General features: G+C 39.6%; 1 protein-coding gene across 1 annotated transcript; it reads right to left on the reverse strand.

Annotated features, from left to right (window-relative positions):
* Nucleotides 1–992: 992 nt before the first annotated feature.
* On the reverse strand, nt 993–5350 carry LOC147322877 (somatostatin receptor type 2). Its single transcript, XM_086302836.1, has one exon. The coding sequence runs from the start codon at nt 4856–4858 to the stop codon at nt 3845–3847; it is 1014 nt and encodes a 337-aa protein (XP_086158962.1). The 5' UTR covers nt 4859–5350; the 3' UTR covers nt 993–3844.
* Between the last annotated feature and the right edge of the window lie 5070 nt (nt 5351–10420).

Below are 10420 nucleotides of genomic sequence, written 5' to 3' on the forward strand. Positions count from 1 at the left end.
TTTATTTATTGACCTATTTATTGACTATGCTAGAAATCATGTTAGCACATCTGAATATTTTATTTAGACAACAAGACATCCATTTCAGAACAAAAAAGCCATCAGCTGTTTATAGTATTGCATTAAAACATTCTCTCTCTCTCTCTTTCTCTCTCTCTCTCTCTCTCTCTCTCTCTCTCTCTCTCTCTCTCTCTCTCTATATATATATATATATATATATATATATATATATATATATATATATGTATATGTATATGTGTATATATGTATATGTATATGTGTATATATGTATATGTATATGTGTATATATATATATGTATATGTATATGTGTATATATATATATGTATATGTATATGTATATGTATATGTATATGTGTATATATATATATGTATATGTATATGTATATGTATATGTATATATATATATATATATACATATACATATACATATACATATATATATATACACATATACATATACATATATACACATATACATATACATATATACACATATACATATACATATACATATATATATATACACATATACATATACATATATACACATATACATATACATATATACACATATACATATATATATATATATATACATATACATATACATATATATATATATATATATATATATATATATATATATATATATATATATATATATATATGTATATATATATATGTGTATATATATATATGTATATGTATATGTGTATATATATATATGTATATGTATATGTGTATATATGTATATGTATATGTGTATATATGTATATGTATATGTGTATATATGTATATGTATATGTGTATATATATATATGTATATGTATATGTATATGTGTATATATATATATATATATATATGTATATGTGTATATATATATATATATATGTATATATATGTATGTATATATATATATACATTTACGGTAGCCATGCCACCAAACTAATTGAGGACTGTTTTATGCCTTTAGGCCAACTCTGACACAGAGGTTCATTAGTTCTTAAAACTAAGCCGGCAGATACAAGTGGGTCTCAACAAGCAGGCCTGACATTTACAGGATGCCCTTCGAGGGACGGTTTCGGAGCAGACGGTCAAGTCAAGACGCTCAGTTTGCTTCACCTTAGAGGAGATGGATGAGGCAGAGATGGTGTTTTCGGAAGTGTTTGGAAAAAGATTAATGCTGCTTTTAAAATCAAACCTCGGCGGGGTTTGAAAAATGGTTACATTAACTGGTAAGATGATCGTTACAGAAAAATGTAACAAAACTTGGTGGTGATTATTTTCTTGGCACATAAATATAGTTAAGATACAGAGACTGAAATAAGCTTAGAATCAAGAAAGTTTCAGGCTAATTTTTTTTATTCATATAATTTATTCATTTATAAAACATCAGAAACAGAATGTGTGATTTTCGTGTGGTGTGACTGACATATTAATCTCATTCATACATACTGTATCATTGATGATTTTAAAATGTCTCTTTCTTTATATGTGCAAAAATGCTGCTTCTATGAATGAAGTGGTTGGCTCCTTCTGTGTATCTTCCACAATTTGTGTTTTCATGTTTTCTGGTTAAAGTTGAAGTAAAAGAGGGGGGGGGAAGCACTGTGAGCAAGAGGCGTTATTGTTGTTAACACGTGTTTTTGTTAACTCATAAAATGCATTTCACTAAGTATTCTTGGGATTGCCCAGCGGGAGTGCTTATGGAAAGATGTAGGGAGACAGTTAGCAGCTGGACGGCTTGAAATCTCCTCAGCCTTTCGTGAGCTGATTTGAATCTTTCTGCGGTGTGTTGGTGGCCGCTCTAATCTAACCGCTCTGATGACACGGCCGTGCTGGATTCCTGCACTCGAGTGCCGGGGTAACACATGTAAGCAATGTCTCAGTGTGTCACAGCTGGTGGAGGTTAATGTTAAGAATAGCTGTCAAAAAAATGAACGTTTAAAGACGCATGAAGTTTAAAAGCGGTCAAAGTGAAAGAGAGGTAAAGGGAGGGGGTGTGTGGTTAATCAAAGAATTACTGAGTGAAAGAAGCAATCAGGAAATATCACTGGTGTTCAAAGAAAATCCCCTGTTTTCATGTGTATGCATTTGCAGGATTGATTGGGATTGATAGATTATGCTGGTTTAAAAAATCCTGTTTTTGGATTACATCATAATTCAGACTGAGATGAAGAAACTCTGGAGGTTCCAGGTTTCCACCCAGGAGCGGGGTAAAGCATACATTTCCAGAATGACAAAACACAGAACAAACATTGGAAGTTTTCATATACCACACAGGCGTAATGTTGACTTTATGTAGTGATTTATGCATCTTTCACCTAGTTAAGGGTGTCTTTTTGTATGTCACCATTAAACAGAATAACATAGGTGCTTGCACACAAAAATACAAGTGCGTGCTCGTGGCCAGCCGAGTAGAAATACATTCATCCGATGCCTTCCTGCATGCACAGCCACTGGGACATAATCCAGCTGTGGGAGATGTGGAGATGCTATTTGCTGAGTGTGTACGTGCGTGTATGAGTTGGTGCTGTCAAAAGCATGTGACCCGTGTTATTCTGTTTACACTCCACCTGTCCACACTTCATCCCTGTTGTGCTACATTTTATTAGCTCTGCTGAAAAGCGCTATAGCAGGATGTGCATTAGAGCATTTCGTCTGAATTTTCTGAGCTCTCGGCTGACAAATTATACAACAGGTCTGAGTCAGACAGACACGTGATATTTAAACCAAGAGAGTGGTATGGAAATCATCTACTCACATTTAGTGACAGTGTCTGGTGTTTTCTGTTTTATCTTTATGCTTTTTAAGAAGTGTTTAAGCCTGCATTTGATATAGTGGTGAATAGAATTAACCCTTTAAAGTCGCAGCTCAATGCACAGTCAGAAAGGCATCAAATCCACACACCCAAGGCTACAAGCTTGAGCATAAAATGTACATTTCAAGTGGAGAAGATTGAACAAAAAAATAAAAAAGGGAAATTTGCCAAGCTAGGCCATGTTTGTGAAAAGTGTAAACCCGGTGTATTTTTTGTAGCTGCAATTTACATAAATGCGTCAGATGTAGGCAGTCATAAAGCTCTTGTTTTCCAACAAAGTGATGCTATTATAAAGATACACTCTCTGCACGTGTCTGTGATTGCTCCAGTTCAAACTTGGCTGTCCAGAATGGGCAAAATGGGTTGTTACAGCACATCCAAATTTGTCACAGAAAACCAAAGACGAGAAAACTACAGTGAAACTTGTCCAGTTGTCCTTGTGACGACTAACTTTTGAGTTTTGGGCCATCAGCTTAATGGAATGTTGGAAGAATTTTAACAGTTTGGATGACTGGGTTAAAGCTGTTTCAGGGTTACAGTTGTTACAGTTAGAGATTAGTTCAGCCCAGGGTAGCTGCATTAATGCATTAATGTCAATGAATGCCCACTCAAAGAAAAGCGATTAACATATCTGTGTATGTATGTATGCCTATCCCCCCTACACACAGAGTGGAGCAGTCAGCAGTCCGTCTAGTGCAAACACTGGTAGCAGAGAACAACTTTTAGTCAAAATATGAGAATCGCTCATCCAAATGATCTGAAAGTCAGCACTTCACTTACTCGGGTTGTCAGCAGAAAGCCAGCCAAGTTTAACTCGGATTAGGCAAACAATTGTGGAAATAAACAAAGAATATAGTGGCTGCACATACAGTGATTTCCTAAGTCATTGTAGGTACCTGCAATGCATTATTGGAGTAACTAAAAAGAAAGAAGTCCAAAAGTACCGTGCAGTGCATCATAATAGGAAGGGAATTAAAATGCAGCCAGTATTCGTTTGGCTTTATGGGGTACTGGTGCCATCACACACAACTGTGTCATTTAGGTTCTGCTGGTCAGTGATGCACTGCATGCTGGAAGAAGACTTGGTGATGGGGCAGAGTACGGTGCGGAAGTGCCTCCTGAAGGTGTCAGAGAGGCAGGCGTAGAGGATGGGGTTCGCGCAGCTCCATGAGTAGGAAAGCAGGACCACAAACTCGAAAGCCCTGTAGAAGGTCACGGCGTAGCTGTTTTGGTATGGAGAACAGAAGTTGAAGGTGTAAAACGGCAGCCAGCACAAACCAAACACAACCACCACCGCGACCACCATTTTGGTGACCTGTTGCTCCAGCTGCTGGCTCTCCAGGGTCACCGCTGAGGTTCGGAGTTTCTGACCCCACAAGGCGAGCAGCATTGCCACGTAGAAACCTGTCATAACTGTAAATGGTAAAGCGAAACCCAAAATAAAGGTGTAAGAGAGGACGCCAAGCCACCGGGCGTCGGAGCCGAGATCCGGCGTACAAAAGCCGTGATCGGTCGAGAAGTGAAGCGCCATCGGGAGGATGGTGAGGAGGGAGAACAGCCAGAGGAGGGATGAAACAATCTTGGCACAGCGTGGGGTCCTCCAACGGGCAAAGCGAAGTGGCTCCACCAGCGCCATGTAGCGGTCGATGCTCATCACCGTCAGGCAGAAGACGCTGGTGAACTGATTGATGCCGTCCAGCACCATGACAGCTTTGCACGCCACATCTCCAAAAATCCAGCGGTTCATGAAATTCTGACTCGCTATAAAGGGAAGACCAACCATGAATAGTCCATCGGCCAGCGCAAGGTTGAAAATGTACACTGTGGTTGAAGAGGACAGCTTGTCAAACTTTAAAATGGCGACGATAACGAGCGCGTTTCCAGCTAGCCCCATGACCCAAACCACCAGGTAGAGAAAGGCCATCGTGATGCCGAAACCATCTAGATTTCCCTCCCAGTAAAATTCCCGATCCACTAAGGACTGATTGTAGTCATATAAAAATGAGGCATTCATTGTGACTCCAAAGGCTGATCAGAAAAGGAACACAAGGGCACAAAAGTGACACTTCGAACAGTCACTGCGGAGGGTGGATGAAAATCTCAGCTTCTGTTTAAATTCCTCTGCACGCAGTTCAAGAGTCACCTCTTGACTCTCTGCTGTGGAGGTTCTCAGAGGGCGATGAGTAAACAACTCAAAGGATGAACTGAAGCTCTGCCATCACGTAATGTCGCATACTGCTGTTTCTGATGTCATTTAAAAAAAAAAAAAAAAAAAGAGTAAACAACTCAACCGAAAGAGAAAAAAAAAATCAAACTTCCAGACTTGAGAAGTGCCAGGCTTCAGAAACTCATCAACATCCCTCTTACAGTTAGTCGTTACTTCCTTTTATCCTCTGGCACAAATAACTGCAAAAGTTTATTCCTTTGTGGTGGAGACGGCACGCGGCTCCCTCACATCACACACTAGCATGAAACAGTGGTGTGCAGCAGTGTGGAAACAAGCAGGACAGCAGCTCACACACTTGCCTGACCACTCTTTCTCCCTGGGAGCCCTTTTATATCTCTTCCACCCCTCACTGTGCTGGGAGTGTGCCACCTCCCCCCCCTTCCTCCCCTGGTTCATCACTCTCCAAAGATTGTGATAAACTCCAGCTTGGCTCTGCCTCCCCCGGTTCCTCTGCTGTAATGCTGTTTCCAAGGTAAACCCATGCTCCCATCTGCTACAATACTTTTGTTTTAATAACTTTTTTTTCTGTCTTCACTCCCTCTTCATTTCTATTTACCTCACCAACCCCTCCCCCCTTCCACCATCTATTTTATCCACCTCTCTTTTCTGCCTGCACAGTTCAGCGGGGGAGGGGGGTCACACGAGCAAAACCTAAACAAGCAAAGATAATAACAACCAGCTCGTTGCCTGCGGCCATCCACCTCTGCAACCCAGACCGAGTAAATCTGCCGACAGGAAACAGAAATCAGGGCTTTTGTTTTTTGACATTTGACACGGGATGCTGCAACTTCTTTTTTCCCTTTCTTTATCCTATTTCTATGCTCCTCCAACCCTTTTTCAAACTACGTAGAAGTGGGAAAAAGGTGACAATGAAAAAAAAGTAAGAAAAGGTGGTGAAGAGAAAGAGGTAGGAGGACAAGGCAGAGGTCGGCAGAAGAGTACTGACCTTTGTTCTGTTGTGGTTCAGCCACGCATAGCTGAAATAACCCTTTGAAATTCCTCCAGCACGTTGCGCCACCTACCATCAACACCAGAACCGGATTTCAATCAAAACTAGACAAGGACACTTATCAGCTCATCTATCAGCTCATTCGTCAGATTTCCCCTGAGATTTCTCCGAGACGTACCGCCTGTCTGTCGTTTAAACTGGTTCCAATTAACTGCAGAAAAAATGCTTTTGTTGTTTGAACTCATGATTAGGTTCTGGCTTAATGTCTCCCCAGAGACTGGCACTTCACAGAACAAAGCCTCCCTCTACGCCCCGACCAAAGCCTTCTGCCTTCTTAAAAAAACACCCCTTGTTTCAACGGTGCTAAATTTGGAGACGTTTGACAGGGTCGTATTTCACAAGCTGCGTTTCACTGACATGTTTAAGCGGACATGTTGACATCCGTGTCCACGTGCGACAGCGCTATCTACAGCAAAAGGATAAGTCACGAGGAAACAGATGAATGTCAGCCCTCGCACGGGTAAACTCGAGGTTAAAGGCCACTTCACCATTTATCAGAAAAGCTTCGAAAACTCTGTTTCGTTTTATTTTCCTCCTAAATCTTTCTTTTTCCCATCTTACACAACTGTCATGCACTTACTGTAACACATGTTACTTCCATTCTCATGTCTCACATGAATCTTCCTTCTAGGACTTACCTTTTACTGTGATATTTCAAAAAAGGAACCCTTTTCCCAGTCTTGTTTGAAAATGTGTGTGAAACTATTACTCACCCCCCACTATGACAGTGGCTTCTCACTGTGTCTTTGAGTGTAGCGTGGACCTGTAAACACTTTTGCCCTCCAACCAGGTTGAACAAAGCGCCCTGTTCTGCAACACGTTCTCATCAGAACGCGTAACACACCGACCAATGTCACAAAATCGTCAGTGCGTTGCGCATTCGGCAGCATGAGAGCCGGTTGGAATGAATCTCTAAATGTGTTTTATGTACAGATCCTGAATCGCTTTGGAAAACACTACGTGATAGGGTTAAGGTTAGGGTTGAGGTTGGAGTGGACGACTGGAGCCTCTGCTCTGGGAGTGTGTTATCACCGTGAACGCCTATCTTTTGGATTCAATTGAGAAGCCAGAGGGTTTTATAAGGACATGGAAGAGTACCCTTTGCGTTATTATTGCGCCTAGGGTCGTGACAAATCATCGGTGCGTTACGCATTGGGAATGATAATGCTCTGTCTTCTGGACTTTCTTCATAGTTCACTCCAGATGCCTGATGCATAAACTCTGTGCAGAGTCACAGCTGTGTGTGTAAGCACAAACGCACACAGACACACTCACATTCTTTTCATCAAATTGATAAAAGCCTTGCATACTCATGCTCTTCATTTAAAAATCTCAGCCGCTGTAGAAAGGCACGCACTGGCAAAGACGTGATTTTTTTTTTTTTACATCCATCTTTAGCAGCAAATTAGTCTGGATCTCAGAGCAGTAAAAGACTACTGAAGCACATTTTTTTTTTTTTTAAATGAAAGTGAGGAAAAGAAAAAGATGTTAAATTTAGTCATCTCAGTTTAGGATGAGAGCAGAAGAAAAACTGCTGAATGGAGACAGAAAATCATTGTAGGATTACTAATGAGAAGCAAAGCACCATCCATATGTGTGACTAATCAGACAGATTTACAAAATGAAGTGGAGGATTATAATTATTTATTAAGCAGTTTGTAGATTCAAATTTTTACCTTTTAATATAGGTGAGTAATAGCAAAAAAAGTGTTCACATAATCATAATAGGCCACAAGTGATTTAGCAAGTGTCTTATTTAGTAATTGAATAGTTATGATACTCACCCCACATTTACTCCCATTGAGGGACGTCACCTTAAACAATACTTCTAATGCCTTTCAATACTAAACTTAAGATTTTTTTTTTTTAGTACCATAGGAATCATAAGCAGTGTATGTGCAGAGGTTGCAGTTCTGAACTTGATGACAACAGCATATCTCCTTACATTCTGAAGAAGAAGCATTTCTACAAGAACAGGAAAAACTACAAATGGCACACAAAACTACATGTGGAAGAAAGCAGCTAGTTCAGTCACTCATTGATTAGAATGGCAGAAAGTGTTGAATAAATACTTTACGTTGTTATCCTGAAATGCACATTCACAATTTTGAGACATTTTTCTGGCGTTGCTGATGTGAAACTAAAGTCAGAATTCTGAGATAAAAGAATTCCGAGAAAAACGTCAGAATTCTAACGCAAATATTTTGCCAGTGATATACTGATGATTAGCACATATTATCAGGATATAATGAGAAGTCTGTGAAGGTTCTGAGTCATCCAGGTCATCGTAGTCAAAGGAGCTTGCAAAGAAAAGCGTCTGGACTCCTGAAGAAGAAGCTTCTCGGATGAGAGGTGAAACTTCTTCAAGCAACTTGAAGAAGTCCAGACGCTTTTCTTTGCAAGCTCCTTTGATATAATGAGAAGATAACTTTAGATTTTCAGAAATTTAATAATGAAGGAAACTGTTACACAAATCTAACTGTATGAAAGTTACCAAACTCATTCATGTTTATCACATAAATCAGGACTATCTGTAGTGATCAGTCAGGCTGAAGAAGTCACTTGGATGAGTGATGAAATGCTTTTCCCAAGTCCAAATGAAAAGAATCAGCTTTCTGGGATCCATCGGGCAGTTTGCCAAAGTAAAAGGTGAAGGTTGAGTAGTCACGGGACTACCAGCAGCTGCAGGAGTTAGCATGTGTGAATAGTGAATATGTTGCGCTAATCTGGCAGACATCAAAACATTTTATGCAATCTATGAACAGCTTGACCTGCTGTTAGCACAAAAATACATCCTCTGTGGGCTTTGTATATCTTCAGCAAATCTGATGGTAGCTCTCAGTCAAATTGGTGGCATCCATACTCTGAGTATCGTGGCTCTTTGCTCAAAATTCCATGTGGGTTCATTTTCTGTGCGCAAGCAACAGGCGGACAAATGTTCCACGGAGCCGTGCTGCTAGAGTTACTAAAAAAGACTCAAATAAAGCACAGAGACCATCTGCAGCGTGCATGCAAGATCTAATTATTCCAGTAAACTATGAGTCAGACAGTGTTACTGCATTTTTTACATTGTTATTTCATAAGACAATAAGTAAAAACTCTTACAGATGGAATAGCATGCTGCACCAAATACTTTCAGCATGCTTGGAAAAGAGAGGAAGCCAATAGAAAAATCTGGAAACTCCACATGATTTATTGTCTTGTTTATTGTTTGTGAGTACCAGGATATGTTCATCCTACTTTTGTTTCCCAGAAACAATGACTAAACATCTAGCGTCATTGACGAGTTATGTAAATCTGTAGCTTTTGTAATTGCAAGATAGAAATTTAAAATATTTGAGGGAATATTAGTCAGGGGCTTATCTTGTCTAGGGCAGCATTTTGAGAGTTCTTTCCTAAAACGTGGTGATTTGAACTATTCCCATTCCCGTTTTCACACGCAAAACTACCCTAGAAATACCTGGCATGCTGTCTCTTTGGCATGTTACCAATATGGAGTGTTTTGAAGTCATTTTAGCATAAAAACTGAAGAGATCAAACACCTCAGAAGGAAAACTGAGTATTTGATGTCAGTTCTTGAGAATCGAAGAACGATGGCTGCTTTCTTTGACAGACATCTTGCACAACAGATGTTTGATCATCCTGAAAGAACCGAAATTAGTGGACAAGGAGTAACAAGGCCTTTAAAAAGATAACAACCCACCTGAGACACAGGACATCATGCATTTGTTTGATGAAGAGCTCATGGCCTCGACTTTCCACTACAAGCCTGTTTGCATATTAAATTATGATGTTTTGCCACATATATAGCTTTTGTAACTGGGTCTTTATTTTGTTTCTAATAATAATGGATTATTTTTGCATTAACTAAATCATTCCACAATGCAACCACATGACAGTTAATAAGTAACAGCAGAACCCTAGACATGCACACACAGTACTAAATGTAATGTAACGTACTGAAGTGAACTTTATCAGCTGATGATTTCCAACATCGCAAAGTTACTGAGTTTTATCAACTGCCAGCACTGAAAGAAAAAAATGCATCCCTCAACTAACAGGCTAATAAAACAAGATGGTTAAAGCTTTAAATGCCTGAGCCCCCACTGGGGTTGTTAAATACTGGAAAACAAAAAAAACACATAGGGTCCTCTTAATTGTCAATTTACGTGGTTTGGTGGGTATGAAACATAAAAGAGCAAGACTGATGACTGATCCGTTAATAATTCACATCACAGTGAGAAGCGTTATATGGTCAGGGATTTGGCGCTCACGGAAGATTTTAAGAAATTCTGTACTAAAAAGCACAAAAACCCCAATCAAAGGTCAGCTTACCTGGG

This window comes from Aulonocara sp. 'chitande type north' Nkhata Bay, linkage group LG8 (assembly GCF_057382095.1).
Source record: "Aulonocara sp. 'chitande type north' Nkhata Bay isolate Kocher_YH1m ecotype deep benthic linkage group LG8, A_spYH_male_GT1.1, whole genome shotgun sequence".
Taxonomy (NCBI): Eukaryota; Metazoa; Chordata; class Actinopteri; order Cichliformes; family Cichlidae; genus Aulonocara; species Aulonocara sp. 'chitande type north' Nkhata Bay.

Bases quoted from the DNA above. Each gene is read 5' to 3' on its own strand.
- LOC147322877 (XM_086302836.1), bottom strand. From the start codon at position 4,858: ATGAATGCCTCATTTTTATATGACTACAATCAGTCCTTAGTGGATCGG.